The sequence below is a fragment of the Cetorhinus maximus genome, chromosome 13, assembly GCF_964194155.1.
Source record: "Cetorhinus maximus chromosome 13, sCetMax3.hap1.1, whole genome shotgun sequence".
NCBI lineage: Eukaryota > Metazoa > Chordata > Chondrichthyes > Lamniformes > Cetorhinidae > Cetorhinus > Cetorhinus maximus.
In genome coordinates, this window is record NC_135891.1 from 53,758,288 (window position 1) to 53,775,511 (window position 17,224).

The 17,224-nt window shown below is 39.3% G+C and overlaps 1 protein-coding gene across 1 annotated transcript in view; it reads right to left on the reverse strand.

Annotated features, from left to right (window-relative positions):
• Window positions 1–17,224, reverse strand: part of ctnnbl1 (catenin, beta like 1) — a 197,079-nt gene that overhangs the window by 78,297 nt on the left and 101,558 nt on the right. The window contains exons 10-11 of the mRNA XM_078555389.1: window positions 14,503–14,651; window positions 8,723–8,904 (exon numbers count right to left, since the gene is read on the reverse strand). Of these exons, the coding sequence (XP_078411515.1) occupies window positions 8,723–8,904; window positions 14,503–14,651 (331 nt within the window). The remainder of the gene's footprint in view (window positions 1–8,722; window positions 8,905–14,502; window positions 14,652–17,224) is intronic.

A 17,224-nucleotide genomic window follows, 5' to 3' on the forward strand; every position in this document is an offset into this window, starting at 1 on the left:
GATGGCTTTTTGGAGCAGCTTGTGGTGGAGCCCACTAGGGAACAGGCAATTCTAGATTTAGTGATGTGTAATGAGGCAGATTTGATAAGGGAGCTTAAGGTGAAGAAACACTTAGGAGGAAGTGACCATAATATGATAGAATTTACCCTGCAATTTGAGAGGAAAAAGCTGGAAGGAGATGTAACGGTATTACAGTTGAATAAAGGCAACTACAGAGGCATGAGGGAGGAGCTGGCCAGAATTGACTGGGAGATGAGCCTAGCAGGAAAGACAGTGGAACAGCAATGGCAGGAGTTTCTGGGAGTAATTTGGGAGACACAGCAAAAATTCATCCCTAGGAAGAAGAAGCATACTAAAGGGAGGACAAGGCAACCATGGCTGACAAGGGTAGTCAGGGACAGCATAAAAGCTAAAGAGAAAGCATACAATGCGGCGAAGAGCAGTGGGAAGCCAGGGGATTGGGAAGCCTACAAAGACCAACACAGGACAACTAAAAAAAAAGGGAGAAGATAAAATGAGGGTAAACTAGCCAGTAATATAAAAGAAGATTGCAAGAGTTTATTAGATATATAAAGGGTAAGAGAGAGGCAAAAGCAGACATTGGGTCGCTGGAAAATGACGCTGGAGAAGTAGTAGTGGGGAACAAAGAAATAGCAGAGGAACTGAATAGGTACTTTGCATCAGTCTTCACAGTGGAAGACACGAGTAACATCCCCAAAGTTCAAGAGAGTCGGGGGGCAGAGGTGAGTATGGTGGCCATTACCAAGGAGAAGGTGCTAGGAAAACTGAAAGGTCTGAAGGTGGATAAATCACCTGGACCAGATGGATTACACCCCAGAGTTCTGAAGGAGATGGCTGAAGAGGTAGTGGAGGCGTTAGTGGTGATCTTTCAGGAATCACTGGAGTCAGGGAGGGTCCCAGAGGACTGGAAAATCACTAACGTAACCACCCTGTTTAAGAAGGGAGTGAGGCAAAAGACGGAAAATTACAGGCTGATTAGCCTGATCTTGGTCGTTGGTAACATTTGAGAGTCCATTATTAAGGATGAGATTTCAGAATTCTTGGAAGTGCATGGTAAAATAGAGCAAAGTCAGCATGGTTTCATCAAGGGGAGGTCATGCCTGACAAATCTGTTAGAATTCTTTGAGGAGATAACGAGCAGGTTAGACAAAGGAGAGCCAATGGATGTTATCTACTTGGACTTCCAGAAGGCCTTTGACAAGGCTGCTCAGTAAGATAGGAGCCCATGGTGTTAGAGGCAAGGTACTAGCATGGATAGAAGATTGGATGTCTGGCAAGAGGCAGAAAGTGGGGATAAGGGGGTCCTTCTCAGGATGGCGGTCAGTGACTAGTTGAGTTCCGCAGGGGTCAGTGTTGGGACCACAACTTTTCACTTTATACATTAATGATCTAGATGAAGGAACTGAGGGCACCCTGGCTAAGTTTGCAGATGATACAAAGATAGGTGGAGGGACGGGTAGTATTGAGGAGGCGGGGAGGCTGCAGAAGGATTTGGACAGGTTAGGAGAATGGGCAAAGAAGTGGCAGATGGAATACAACGTGGGGAAGCGTAAGGTCATGCACTTTGGTAGGAAAAAGAGGCATAGCCTATTTTCTAAATGGGGAGAGAATTCAGAAATCTGGAGTGCAAAGGGTCTTGGGAGTCCTAGTCCAGAATTCTCTTAAGGTCAACTTGCAGGTTGAGTTAGTAGTTAGGAAGGCAAATGCAATGTTGGCATTTATTTCGAGAGGACTAGAATATAAAAGCAGGGATGTGCTGCTGAGGCTTTATAAGGCTCTGGTCAGACCACATTTAGAATATTGTGAGCAATTTTGGGCCCTGTATCTCAGGAAGGATGTGCTGGCCCTGGAGAGGGTCCAGAGGAGGTTCATGAGAATGATCCCAGGAATGAAAGGCTTAACATATGAGGAACGTTTGAGGACTCTGGGTCTATACTCGATGGAGTTTAGAAGGATGAGGGGGGATCTGATTGAAACTTACAGAATACTGAAAGGCCTGGATAGAGTGGACGTGAGGAAGATGTTTCCGCTAGTAGGAGAGACTAGGACCCGAGGGCACAGCCTCAGAGTAAAGGGAAGACCTTTTAGAACAGAGATGAGAAGAAACTTCTTTAGCCAGAGAGTGGTGAATCTATGGAATTCATTGCCACAGAAGGCTGTGGAGGCCAGGTCATTGAGTGTATTTAAGATCGAGATAGATAGGTTCTTGACTGGTAAGGGAATCAAAGGTTACGGGGAGAATGGGGTTGAGAAACTTATCAGCCATGATTGAATGGTGGAGCAGACTCGATGGGCCGAATGGCCTAATTTCTGTTCCTATGTCTTATGGTCTTCACAGAGTGAAAATATGCATGCTGGCCCGCTTTTTGTTTTGTGCAGTTTTATTGTCAAATCATGGGGTGCTATTAGTGCACTAAGTATCATCAGATAGTTTTTAAAAAATGCCACATATCCAATTCAATGGGTAGAGATGGTGATGGTGATGATTTGTTGTGGAGGGCTGATTCTGAAAGCGAAAGTGCCACATCTCATCCAGAATGGGATCCTTACGACGATGCCATAGTCAAATTGACTCAATGAATTCCATGAACGCTTTGCATCAAATGCCAGAGACAGTGAATTTGAACGTTTTTTAAAATGCTTTGATTGTGGTTAAAGGTATTTTTGAACAATTAATTCATCCAATAAACTGTGCCACATTAATTTAACATGAATTACCAGTGTTGTTTTTTTTTAACATTTCAAAATGGCAACCACTCACATCTACTCCAGCAGTTCACATTCAGCATATAAGCCAACACTTGTTTTTGCAAGGATTTTTAGAGGCTTCAAAGGTCGACCTGTACACTTTAATCTACGGTAATTATTTTCGATAAGTCAAATATGCGCCATTGTCATGTTTAATCTTGACTCAAGTATAAATTGCACTGTGACTGCTTTAAATATAGGTACAATCAATATCAATAGGAAGTCTGCCATTTTAAAGAAAAAGTACCAGAGAAAATTCAGTAAATAGTGGTGTCTGGTTTATTATTTGCTGTAGGGTGATCAGAAAAGAACATCTTTGGCTTTAATGGTTGGTTTGAGGCTTCGAATAAAAAAAAGAGATACTAGCATTCGTGTACAGCTTGACAAGATATTCTACAGAAACAACACCTTTTCAGATGGGATACGTTTCATCTGAACCAGTTGGGTACAAAGAATTGTCCCTTACTGTAAAAGTAGAAGATACTTAATCTAATTACAACTCAAATTAATATAATTATTGAATACGGTAGTACAGTGGTAATGCTAGTGGACTGTGATCTGATTGTTAATTTATTATTGAGATAGATGTCAGTTGGTAGCTATGGTAGAAGGGCATGCCACTAATATAGTTCAATCTGTACAAGAATGCACTGATCAGCAGTGTTTAAATATAACTTGACTTTTAAATAAGCTTGGAAATGTGCTGAAAGACAATAGCCGTTTATGCCCACTGTTAACCTGGAAGGCTCATAAACAAAATTAAATTGCCAAGCAGTCAGAAATTGTGCTGCCACTTTTGACTTCACAGCATGATAGGAGAAGAGATGAAATATTTAATTGGGGGACATGATCCCTGTTGCTCTCAGGGAGCAGTGCATCTCCTAAAATAAATAATGATTACAAAAAAGATGAGAGAAGCCAAAAAAAATGTGGAATTTAGCCCCAAAGTGCAAATGGGCAGGATATTCTTTTATTTCTAAAATTAATACTTAGGTGAAGTGAGTATGTGGAGTTTAATTCTTGGGAGTTTGATGCTAGTAGGAATTGAAGCTAATGCAACCTACACTTTTTAAAGGAGACACAAAAAGGATGGTAATACAGTGGACTTTCATGTTGTATGCAGAGGGTAAACAGAACCGTGGTAGAGGATTTAATTTGACATATCAAGAGAATGGGGAAAGTCTAGGCTTGAAACTAGAGGGGAAAAAAAGCAGGATTAATAAAGTATTTGGAACACATGCAAAGGCTCAGCTAAAATAAGAGAACATCACAGCACACAACCTATGCTGACATTTCAGTGCAATACTGAGGAAGCTGTAAAAGTTGAGAACAACTAAGCGATTTTGTGAAGAATAAAAGAGGGGTCAGATAGGGGTGTGTTTTCTCCCCAGATTTATTCAATTTGTATAGTGAAAATATTCTTAGAGAGATTGAAGACCTTCCTGTACTATTAGTTGGCAGTTACAACTTTAATAATATATAATACGTTGATGATACCTTTCTTATTGCCAACTTTGAAGAAAAACTAGAAAAGATTTTGGATAGAGTACTGAGTGCAAGTGAGAAGAAAGGGCTGAACAGAAGTTGTCAGAAAACAAAATGTTTGGTAGTGTCCAAAAAGAGAATCATACCGGAACATAAGACCACAGTGAAAAACGAAAAGATCACACAGGTAGACAAATGTCATTACCCAGGGGTATGTTAACATCAAACGGAAAGTGCAAATAAGAAATAAGCTGAAGGAATGGAATGGAATGGCCATAGATGCATTTCAAAAAATGAAAAAGATTATGATCAACTGTAAAGGAAAGATCTTTTTTTTTCCCAATATTACTGTGGGATATTTTAAAGTAGGCTTGTGGAGGCTATGTTGATTGCGTGTGTGTACATGTGTGTCTAGTTTAATTAAATTGCAGTTAGACTGCAAGGTTTGAATCATCAAAAGGAGTTACGTATAAAATAGACATTTGAAATGGAGATGGGTAAGCCAGAATGAAGTCTCAGCAGATACAGTGTGAATGAAATTTGCATTTTTAGATTAGTTGAGAGGTTGTTTGATTTGCAAAAGGACGTGATAAGATGTTTACAACTGGCAAGATAAATAAGGCAAGGTTATTAAGTTATTTTTCCCGAAAGTGCTGGCCATAATAACAATATGAAAGATTTTTATATTCTGGGAAAAGTAACTTCCAAAGCAAGGCTGAAACAATGGGATTTACAGATCAAAAAGGGAGAAAATATATTTAAAGAACGATGGAAAGCTGAATGAGGAGTGGCCATGTGAGATCTTGAGAGGTGCACTGTGTGAAACAGACTTGTGGAAAAAGCCTGTAGCCAGCCTGGAGAAGTTTGCTGTTCCAGAAAGCAAGGTTTGTTAAAAGCTTTGGAATTCTATTGTCTAGTGAGAAGGAGAAAGAAGCTGTGAAATACCTCCCTTACAGAAACAGTGGGTGCTTGTGGTAATATTGCTGGATGTTTTATAGATTAAAGATCTATTTGGACTGTTGCCTGAAAGGGATATGTATGTAGTTAGGAGTCTAGTTAAGTAGAAACCCTGTGAGAACTGTTCTAAAACTAAATGTAACTGTGTAACTGTAATTTTGTGTGTTTAGGTTTTCTTTTATTTTGTTAATAAATGTTTTAATTTACTCTTTAAAATCTCTAAAGGTAGTAGTGGAGTCATTACTTCTGACTTCAGTGCACACACCTTCTCATAATAAAGACAAATTGTGAAATTGTTGTGATAGCGTGGCCAAGTTTCCTTTTGGGATTTGGTCAGCCTGACAAATACCAACTGCCACATCATAACACAACTCAAAATTAGCCCCAAAAACAAAGCTGAGAATCCTGGAATGCTACACACCAATTTGGACACATGGAAGTGAGTGTTAGACCATCAGTGAAGCAAAGCAGAGAATAATTGAAGCTGCAGAGTTGTAGTTTTTGAGGCAAATAATGAAGATATCTTGACAAGTCACACCAGCAATTAAGAGGTCTTATTAAAATCTGAGACCAAAAGAACTCTGCTGACCAAGATCAGAAAGAGACAGTTGGAATTTCTTGGGCATGTAATAAGAAATCATGATTTAGAAAATCTGATGCTACTGGAAAAGATCAATAGTAAAAAGAGATTGAGGTAGACAAAGAGCACTTCTAAAGAGCCTCGCAAACTGGATGAGTGTACCAACAATGAAGATGATCCATGCCTCCAGAGTAAGATTAACATGAGGTCCATGGTCACCAATGCCCACTTAGGGCATGGTACATGAAGAGAGAGAAATTGAGGGAGCACTGCACACTTGGAAGTACTATCTTTTGGATAAGATATTAAACTAAAATTCTACCTGCACAGATGAGATTGCACTATTCGAAGAGAGGATGAGAGTTTCTCTTGGTGTCCTGACTGTTAAACTTCTAACAGCCATTTGGTAAAGGACACTATCAGAAGTCAATCTTGACTCAGTTTAAATTCATGCACAAAGTGAAACGTTACAAGTATATAACTCCTCACCCAACTCACCACCCGTGTCTACAAGTGTCTCTTCATATGTTCTCAAATAATGAATGGCCTCCACCTGTTTATCCTTACCCTTAATTTATGCAATTAACACTGACCAATATTTATCCTTCAACCAATACTAAAACGGATAATCTAGTCAGTTTTCTCTTTCTTTTTATGTAGCCTCTGTTATTAAATTGTCATGTTCACCTATATAACAGTAACTGTAATTGAAAAGTAATTCATTGGCTGTGTATTGCTTGGGATATAGAGGTTGTGAAAGGCATTAATGTGGACATGTGCTTTCTCCTATGGGGAGTGAACAGATGGTAAAATTAGTTTTGAATTGCTCTAGCAAAAACCTAGCATATACCCAAACGGAAAACGGGGGAGGTGTTGGCATAGTGGTATTGTCACTGGAGTAGTAATCGAGAGACCCAGGGTAATGCTCTGAGGACCCGGGTTTGAATCCCGCCACAGCAGATGGTGGAATTTGAATTCAAATAAAAATCTGGAATTAATTAAGTCATTGTCGATTGTTGTAAAAACTCATCTGGTTCACTAATGTCCTTTAGGGAAGGAAATCTGCTGTCCTTACCTAGCCTACATGTGACTCCAGACCCACAGCAATGTGGTTGACTCTTAAATGCTCTCTGAACTAGGTGGCAACTAAGGATCAGTAATAAATGTTGGCCTGGCCAGTGAATGAATATATTAACAAAAATATAGGGCTAAATAGCTTCCTTCTGCATGGTCAGCTTCTATACTGCTCATAGCCCCTTACATTCCTATTTTCATCTTCAATGTTCACTTTTGATAAGTGCAAGCATCATTATATTTAAAACTGTAGAAAAATTCAAGAAATCTGAATGGCAGTCAAACTTCAATCCATGTGACTGCTGCGTATGCAGCATGAACTAGTCTTTGATCAGAATTGATGTAACTGTAGAGTTAACCTGTTTTTTCTCACATTTCCAACTAAAGGGGGAAGCAGGATTTAAGACAGAAAAGAAGGATAGTCTGATAAATTCAATGTCGGGATTGTGGGGGGGGAGAAATGAGGAGTGAGATATTTCTTGTCCATCATTTACAACAGAATACGGAGTTGTGTAGCAAAAACGTAATGTTACAAACTCACAACATCATTGGGCAACTCAAGTTTACTGGATTTATTTGTTAAATAGTTTTAAGTGATGGGCTTTTTAAAGATGGCTAATTAAACCATAATGGGATGTATACTTGAGCATTCTGCTCATAAGTTTTTCTGATTAGAGCTGTGCATATTCTTTAAAACCAAAAAAGGATTATTTGAAAACATCTTTCTTTACCCTGCGGGAAAAGTCTGATCGATTTTCAGCTCTGTTTAACAAACTCTAATTAGATTTGTCTCAACTTCTCAAGCCAGATCTTTAAGAATACAGATTTATCTGCTGCTTGCATGACAGCAAGAGAGCCTGAGGAGCATACACCAGAACTTTACACTGCACAGATTCTCACTCCCATTTTAATAAGTAGAAGCACACCAGGACATTAAATGCATGTGCTTAATTTAAAATAATAAACCTGAAAGCTAACTCAAAGTTAGGCTGAAGCAAAACTCTCTTATTTTCAGTTTCAAAAATTCTTCATGAATATCCCAAGCTATGACTTGAAGAAGTCAGTTTTTGTGGTGCGAGAAACGGAAAGAAGAGTGAAAGGCAAGGGTATTTTTTAATGCAATTAATCTGTGACAATTCTGAATGGTGCTTGTTTTGAAAGGAAGTTAGACCTGTGTAACAGTAATTGTCAGTAACTGACTATTCTGGGATTATCCTCGTCTCTCATTTTATTTTGCGTTTGGATATATGCGGCTCCAATGCTACTCAGGAAACTTAACATCATCCAGGACAAAGCAGCCCACTTGATCAGCACCCCAACAACCACTTTAAACATTCACTCCCTCGCCACCAGCTCACTATACAGCAGTGTGCACCACTTACACGATACACTGCAGCAACACACAAAACCTCCTTTTAGAAAAATAAAAACAAAAAAATGAAGGAAATACTCAGGCCAGGTAGCATTTGTGGAGAGAAACCGAATCAACGTTTCAGGTCAATGACCTTTCATCAGCTCTTTTCACAGTACCTTCCAAAGCCATGGCCTCTACCCCCTAGAAGAAAAAGGGCAGCAGATGCAGTGGAACACCACCACCTGCAATTTCCCCTCCAAATCACACACCATTCCAACTTGGAACTATAGCGCCATTCCCTCACTGTCGCTGAGTCAAAATCCTGGTACTCCCTCCCTAACAGCACTGTGGTTGTACCTACACCAGCTGGAATGTAGTAGTACAAGAAGCTCACCACCATCTTCTCAACTAGGGTTGGCAGAAAATGCTGGCCCACATCCTGTGAAAGAACAAAATCAACTCGAGCTTTTGGAAGGTTAAGGTATTATGACCTCACAGCTCACCTTCATGTTCCTTTTCTGTCATTCCAGCTTTCTTCATTTTCTTTGGCGTTTTCATGAAAAGAGGGAATATTGTCCTTAGTCCAAGGATGTCAACAAACTTGTGACAGTTATCAGACCCTTCAGGACCAATCACAGCATGATCCAACACCTTTAGAGCACTGGCTCGTGACATTTTCTTTTCTCTGTAAAAACAAATTACACAGAACTGATTAAAACAATTGAGCACTCATTACATGCAATCCTTTAAGTATTTCTTTAACACATTAAAGCTTGCTAAAAATCTTAGTTAAGACTTGAGGAATACAAGGATAATTTCTTTACTAACTATATATGTTCTTTGAAAATAACTCCAAGAATGAAATATCATTGTGTAAAATTACCACTGCAGTCCCTGAGTAAATACAAAACATTTCTGGATTAAATCTGAATTGGAAGAACCACCTCAGCATTTCAAGTACCGGTTCTAAAACTAAAAGGCAAAATTTACTATGAGGAATCTTATCAGCGAGAGTGAATCCCAAAAGTGCAGCTGGTAAACTGGTCATTGGGTGCAAAAAAAAAAGTGTCTCATCAGTGGCAGGCTTCATTGTATTACTGATGAGACATGGATCACCCATGTACAGCATAATACAATGATATAGGAAAGTAATTAGCGAGGAACGCAGTAAGCATAAGATATGGGTATTTGAACATTTTGGGATATGAACAGGCTTAACATTTGCATCCTTCACCAAACAGCAAAACCCTCTACATCAAGCATCACGATTTTCTTTTTGAGAGACTATGCTCTAATTCAAGCCCTTTTTGAACAAAATACCTCCTGACACAAAGGCAGCAGTCCTGCTTTCAAGCCTCCATAATTGACATTCAACAGTAGATGAGTTCTCCCTCTAACTTTTTCACTGATAAAGCACCAAAGTTCAACTCAAGTTCTTCTCCATACAGTGAACATACTAACAGCACGGATGGTATTGAATGCTAGTACATCATGCTTTCATAGAGGTCCATATGCCCTCTAAAAGATCCAATAGCTCTATTTCAAAGAAAAGCTGAGGAAGTCTTCTAGTGCCCTGGCCAATATTTATCCCTGAACCAACATCTCCAAAAACAGATTACCTGGTCATTATTTCTTTGCTGGTTTTAGGACCCTGCTATGAGCAAATTTTCTGCCACACTTCACTGCATTTAAACAGTGACCACACTTCAAAATTGCTTCATTAGTTGTAATGCGCTTCAGGGCATTCCGAGGTCGTGCTAAATTATATACAAATACAAGTTCTTTCTTTCTGCAAATAGGAACTACAGTAAAATCGTGATGAGTCAAATTTCGATGACACAAAATTCCAGTTATGTCAAAGTCATCAACCATTCCCACCAGCAGAATAGCAAATCCCATAGGACAATGCCCGTGATAAGCCGAAATTCTGCACCGGTAGCTCCAGATTAGCAGAACTTGTCCAAGCTTGTCAGAGTACACCACACATGAGCACAAAACCATGGAGGTATCCCTATGAAAGAGCATGCAAAGCCTGTAAGTATGGCCAAACCAGTGATGAATGTCCGCCTGCTTGCCTGCCTGTTCCTCCTAGCCGATGCCACAAAGGCCGTGGAGATGCACCAAGATCAGACTGCAGCATGAAAACACGTTTGACTGCACTGGCAACATGGTGGACAGTAAATCGCACTTCCAAAGACGGCATGCTAAGCAGCTAACTCCCGACATTTTTCAATGGAAAGCTCCGGCTTTTCATGAGGTTAGGCCACTATTGGGTGTGAACAAATTGAATAAAGGCCTTTTCACACATTTACTGCTTTACTGTTTTCAATTGGCATTTGAATCTTTTTTTTGACATAGACTACGTTTGTAGGCATATCAGGTTACACAGAGTGGGAATTCCTGTGGGAATGGGACCTCCACGGCTATCGTGAAGCTCTGCTCAACACAAATTTGTGGCCGGATCCCCTGGAGTTTGACTGATCGGGATTTTACTCTATTGATGTTTACAATTTACAAATATGGCTAGCTTTTTTAAAACAATCCCCAGAAATCAGAAATAAGCACTTTTACATCAGATTAAGGGATTCGTTTGACAGAGTGACTCCTATGTGCCACTCTCCTGTTTTTGCATTGGATGTTTTAACTGTGTGAGACTCTGCTGCAAATAGAGGCACGAAGTGCAACACGCCGAACTCTCTCTCTATGTTTACTCAGACAGACAGCCTGACCCCAAACACAGATTTGCAGACCCACATTATCAAGTACACACATTGCCCTTGGTTCCCTGAACATCAGCTCATTTAAATGGCAAGAAGATATATATGTCTGTCTTCTTCCAGAATAAAAATGCCTTTTGGCGAGTTGACACCAAAGGTAAATAAAATGAAGCCAGACTTTCAAATATTTCTCACCAAAGTTAGAGTAGAATGACTGAATAGAATGAAACTGAGTGAGAATAGACTGAGGAGACTAATCTTGAGCTGATGCATTTAAAAAAATTGCCTTCAGGTGTGTGAGAGGAAAAATAAATATATTAGATATGTACTGGGATTGTGGTCTTCAACAGCACATTACTGAATAATTGATAGCAAAAACTGCCATGTGAACTTTAAGATTAAATACAAGGAGCATGCTCAGTCTCAGACATTAGTCTTTAATTTTTCCTAGAAATGTCCAAAGATATTTATGAAATTCTGCACAAGTAACTGAACTGAACAAGCCATGTAAATACTGTGGCTACAAGAGCAGGTCAGAGGCTAGGAATCTTGCAGCGAGTAACTCACTTCCTGACTCCACAAAACCTGTCCACCATCTACAAGGCACAAGTCAGGAGTGAGATGGAATGTTCTCCACTTGCCTGGATAAGTGCAGCTCCAACAACACTCAAGAAGCTCGACACCATCCAGGACAAAACTAGCCCGCTTGATTGGCACCACATCCACAAACATTCATTCCTTCCACCACTGACGCAAGGTGGCAGCAGTGTGTACTATCTACAAGATGCACTGCAGCAACTCACCAGACTCCTCAGACAGCACCTTCCAAACCCATGACCACTACCATCTAGAAAGACAAGGGCAGCAGACACATGGGAACACCACCACATGGAAGCTCCCTTCTTGCCTTAGCAATATATCGTTGTTCTTTCACTGTCACTGGGTCAAAATCTTGGAGCTCCCTCCCTAACAGCACTGTGGATATAACTACGCCACATGGACTGCAGCGATTCAAGGAGGTAACTCACCGCCATCTTCTCAAGGGCAATTAGGGATGGGCAATAAATGGTGGCCTAACCAGCAACACCCACATCCTATGAACGAATTTTTAAAAATGCAAAGTTTTGCAATAGAAGGTAGCAGAGGCATCTATAGATTAAGAGATAGGGCCCAACTTTAGATTTGGAACACAAAAACTTGAGACAAACCTATACTTTAATTAAAATGGTTCCCAAGCCTCCACACCAACAAAATGTCTGTACATAGATCTGCCTCTGGAAAAAAAATTGGTTTTCCATCACACAAAGGAGCAGCAAGAAGAAATAGATGGAAGATTGTGAAATTTTAGTTTCATTCGTAAGGCACAGGTAAATAGGAAATTATTGATGTAGTTCTAATCTTAGGATGTACATTCTGAAAGAATCGGAAGTTAAGGAGTAATCAAGTGTATTTAAAATCTACAGGAGTATTTTTTAACGTTCGGATACCACTGTTCAAGTGAAGCAAGTGTGCAAAGGCTCAATCTTATTTCTAACGAGCATGAATACAAATCACAAAATGTAATGCAATATAATTTTGCAAAATTGGTAGCAAGACTATGGCAAAAACCTCTATGAGAAATGGAAACATCACACCCGGACATTAAGAGATGGTTTTTGAAGGGTGTAGTGTCATGGATCTTCACCCTGCATTTAATCTGTGCTACCCCAATCTTGGATTATTTGTTATCATCTCTGGGTGAGGAAGGTAGCAATCTTCACTAAGAATATCTTGCTCCTTTGACTTGCAAAGATTAATCCCCCAAGTTTTTAAGAAACCTTTTTAAATAAATTACTCTTAATTGCGAGGTCAGTTAATGCTCTACATACTATTAAAAAATCAAGAGACAAATGTAATCTGCATAAAAGGAACTTGCATTTGTATAGGGCCTTTCAGAACCTCAAGATGTTCTAAATGAGGTTATTTATGAAGTGTAGTCACTGTTTTAATGGAGGGAATGCAGCAAAATTGCACACAGCAAGCTCCAAAAAGCAGTAATGTAATAATAGCCACATAATCTGTTTTTGAGATGTTTGGTCAAGGGATAAATATCGGCTTTTACAAGGGGGATAACTCCGTTGTTCTCCTTCCAGGCCATGGGATCTTTACATCCACCTGAGGGCAGGCGGGGCCTCAGTTTAACATCTCACCTGTAATGATGACATCCCAAACAGTGCAGTACTCCCTCAGTGCTGCACTGAAGTATTAAACCTAGATTTTTGTGCTCAACTCCTGGAATGGAACTTGAAACACTTATCAAAGTAGACCATAGTGAAAATCATTCAATATCTGTTCTAATCACAAAAAATGCACTATAACTGAGTGCTTTTTCAGCCTTCCTAATTTTATTAAAACAAAATGGTATAGAACCTATTCATTTGTTAAATTATGAGTCATGAAAACAGCAACAATGTATGTGACTTCATAATCTTTACAAATAAAGGCTGTACAGGTAATCCATGTTTACACAAAAATCTCATTAAAACACTGTCGGATCAGTAAATGATGTTACAAATCTGTAATTTATTAAAATCCTCGAGTTGCTAGCACTCTAATGTCTCCTGTATACTAAAATCAATGGTTAATAATGCATTAACAGTGATGACTAATGCCAGTTAATTTGTTTGCTGCGGAATTGTCTTTGCAACACCCAGCCCATTACATCAAACACAACCAAATGGCATTCCATTTCCACTAAGTATCTTTGAACATGAGAGATTCATCAGCATATGTAAATGGTTGAGTACTTAATTTCTTGTACTAGATTATTTTCAGTTGAACATAATTGACATTTGTTCTGAATTTTACAAGTTGTAGTTATTAAATAAAGATTAGGTTCAGGAATCAATGAAAAACAGAAAATTGATGTTTTTGCTGTTGCAAAATTGTAAAATTATTTATTTTATTATCTTCAAACTACCTTCAAGTTGTTTCCAGTTCTGTGGGCCCACTTCTCAATGATAGTAAATTCATTAATTCAGTCAGCCTTTATTCTTTTGGAAATCAATGCATTGATTACATGATTTTAGAAATATTTCTTTTAATTTCAAACAAAATCCCCCATTTCAGCAGTTTATTAAATTGTCACTAACTTCCAGGGAAATGAAGAAGCCATGTCAAATAAGTCAAAGTTGTGGCAATCCAAATTTGTCCTATTTTCAACAATGCACAGGCTGAGATATTAATTGAATTCCTCAAACAATCAATTAATTACAATTCTAAATGTCGAAACGCACATGCCTAATTCTCTTTCACCTGAAGCAGCAACTAACTGAACCCAAACAAAAATGAGCTGTGATGGACAGATATTTCATTCAATTCCATATTTTGCTTCTTACAGCATTCTAGCATTACTTAGCAATGCTGTCTGAATGAAACTGAGCATAAGCTGTTCCAAGATCGACCAGCATCTATTTTATGGTTTTAGCTGAACCACGGATCAAACCTCAGCAAGTATAAAGATGCTGAAAGATCAATTCTGTAAACCCATTTTGCTTTCAGAGAGACATATGAAAAAGTGTCTTTACCTGAGCATAAGGTTCATGAGTTGCAGTCCCTCCCCCTTCAGAAATCGATCCCTATTTGAGCTCAACATCAGGCATGAGCAAAGACTATCAAACAGGTTCTCCATCATTTCAAGCTCCTCATTTGTACCGGGGTTATGACGTTTGAACAACTAAAAACAAATGATTTGAGAGAAAACATATTCACCATATCAGAATTAGGCCAACATTAAAAGACAACAGGCAAGATTTTAAATAATGTCACAGATGTTTCTTAATTGAAAAATTGGAAGTTTGGAAACCGCAGTTGTACATTAAATAAAGAAAAAGCTTGTATTTATATAGCCGCTTTCATATCTTCAGAAAGTTCCAAAGCACTTTACAGCCAGTTAATTGCTTCTAAATTGCACTCATTTTGTAACCAATTTGTAAATAGTAAGGTCCCACAAAATAGCTAAACAAAAAGACTAATTACAGTGAGCGGCCATTAGGCTCTGGAATAACACTCTGTTCTTCAAGTAGTGCCATAGGATCTTTTACATCTATCTGAGTTGGAAGGCAGAGCCTCATCCGAAAGACCGACATTGCAGTGCTCCTTCAGTACTGTAATGGTATAGACCATGTGTTGAAGTCCTGCAATGGAGTTCCACTTATGATTTTCTGACTCAAACTAGAGAGTTCTACCACTGAGAAAATGTTAAAACTACAAATGTGTTGCATGTTACAGAAATAGTACAGCAAGGAAAAATGTATTCTGAGGTTATATTTAAGCCAAACAAACCTGAAAGACAGAAATCTCAGATTTGCTGCCTACAGTTCATCAAATTTTCAAGTGGAACTTGGTCAGATATGTGTCCCGACATCACCGCGCGTCATTCAGAGCTCCTGTTCAGCAGGCGCGCACCGGAGGCGGCTGCGCGCCTGCCAAACTGTCAAAGGCCTGTTAAGGCATCAATAAACTAAATTGAGCTAATTCTCAATGCTGTCCATCCAACCTTAAGTTTGGCGGACAGACGAAGAGCCCAAGCGGCCTTCGTGTTTTTCATGAAACCTCATCCACGGATGGGATGAGATTTCATGAAGGTTTTATTAAATTAATAAATATTTTATACACATTTCATAAACATGTCCCAGCTCATGTGACACTGTCACATGAGGGGACATGTCTAAATAATTTCAATCTTTATTTTAAACTTTCAATTTGAACTTAATCTCTCTGAGGCAGCTCCATGCCTCAGGGAGATTTCTGCGCAGGCCCCGACTCTCCCTCATCCCCCCGCCTGCAAAGGTAGCACTACCTTAATTGGCCCGTCCACGTAAAATGGCGACGTGCAGCCGATCGCAGGCGGCAATCGGCTCCGCGCCCGCCCCCAACTAGCCCACCCGACAGGCAGAAGATTCTGCCCCAGGTGTAGTACATTTAACATCCTTGTTCTAATCTATAATTTCAGCATGGCCTTTTCCTATCTATTTCTGCAAGCTCATCTAGCCCTACAGTTTCTCCTAAGTGCTGTGCTCCTTTATCTATTCTCCCTCCCCTTGCCCCATCATGGTGGGGAAGAGGAGAGAGCGATACAGCCTTCAGTCACTGCTCAGCAATCATTCCTAATCATGATCTATAAAGCGCATTGGGGCGATTAGCTGTTAAAGGCATAATATAAATTGCTCTGATGGATACAACTTTACTTGCGTGAGTAGCTTATCCCTCAACCAACTACTATTTGCTAAGAAAAGCTTGAAAGTTTGGCACTGTATTAACATAAAAGATCCTAAAAAAAATACCCCACATCATTCTACAATGAATCTATTGAGGCAATTGCAATAGTGGAATAATGTAATTAATACCAAATATTTCAGCTTTTAAGAAAGGAAAATTGATCAATTAAGGCAGCACCTTCATTTTCCATTCATTCTGGTTTACCAGACAATGGGGTATTGAAGTATTCCAACACTGCAATATTCTTACGAAAGCAAAAAACTGTGGATGCTGGAAATCTGAAATAAAAATAGAAAACGCTGGACAGAGTCAGCAGGCCTGACAGCATGTGTGGAGATAGAATCAGAATTAATACTTCAGGTTGATTTCCTTCATCAAAACTGCAAAAAGTTAGAGACGTAGCTCTAGGTGAATATTTCTAACATTGCCTGGAAATGTTAACTCCATTTCTCTCACCACAGATGCTGCCAGACCGGCTGACTGTTTCCAGCATTTTGTGTTTATTTTACTGCAACCTTCTTGCTGCTCACTTTAATCAATAGAATGCCTGCTGGTCAAACACCTAAAGTACAGAGATGTTGACGAGACAAAGAATGGAAAACAGAAGCTTGGATCATGAAGTCAATCAAATTGATCAGTAAAATTATTAATAGGGAATTGCTGTTAATTACCCTATGATCTTCTGAATAAGGGTGGATTGGTAAGGCTGACACACTGTCTCAGAATCGTAACATGTAGCTTTGTCCTGATACTACATTGAGAGCTATCAGTCATCAGGATGGAGTCCAATAAATGTTTAGTCCCCACTGTTCCTTGAAATTGATAACATCTCATCATCTCCTCCTTGCATCTTCAATTTTGCATTTTAACTAGAATGAAATATCCACTGCTAACACTCACAGTGAGAGATGTCGGAGTACTTGGTTTTAAGTGGTCGCAGTCAAGGCCCAATGATCTATACCAACTATGACTTTTACAAAAAATGCATCCAAATATGCATTCGTTTCTTGTTTATTAAACCAAGTGAAG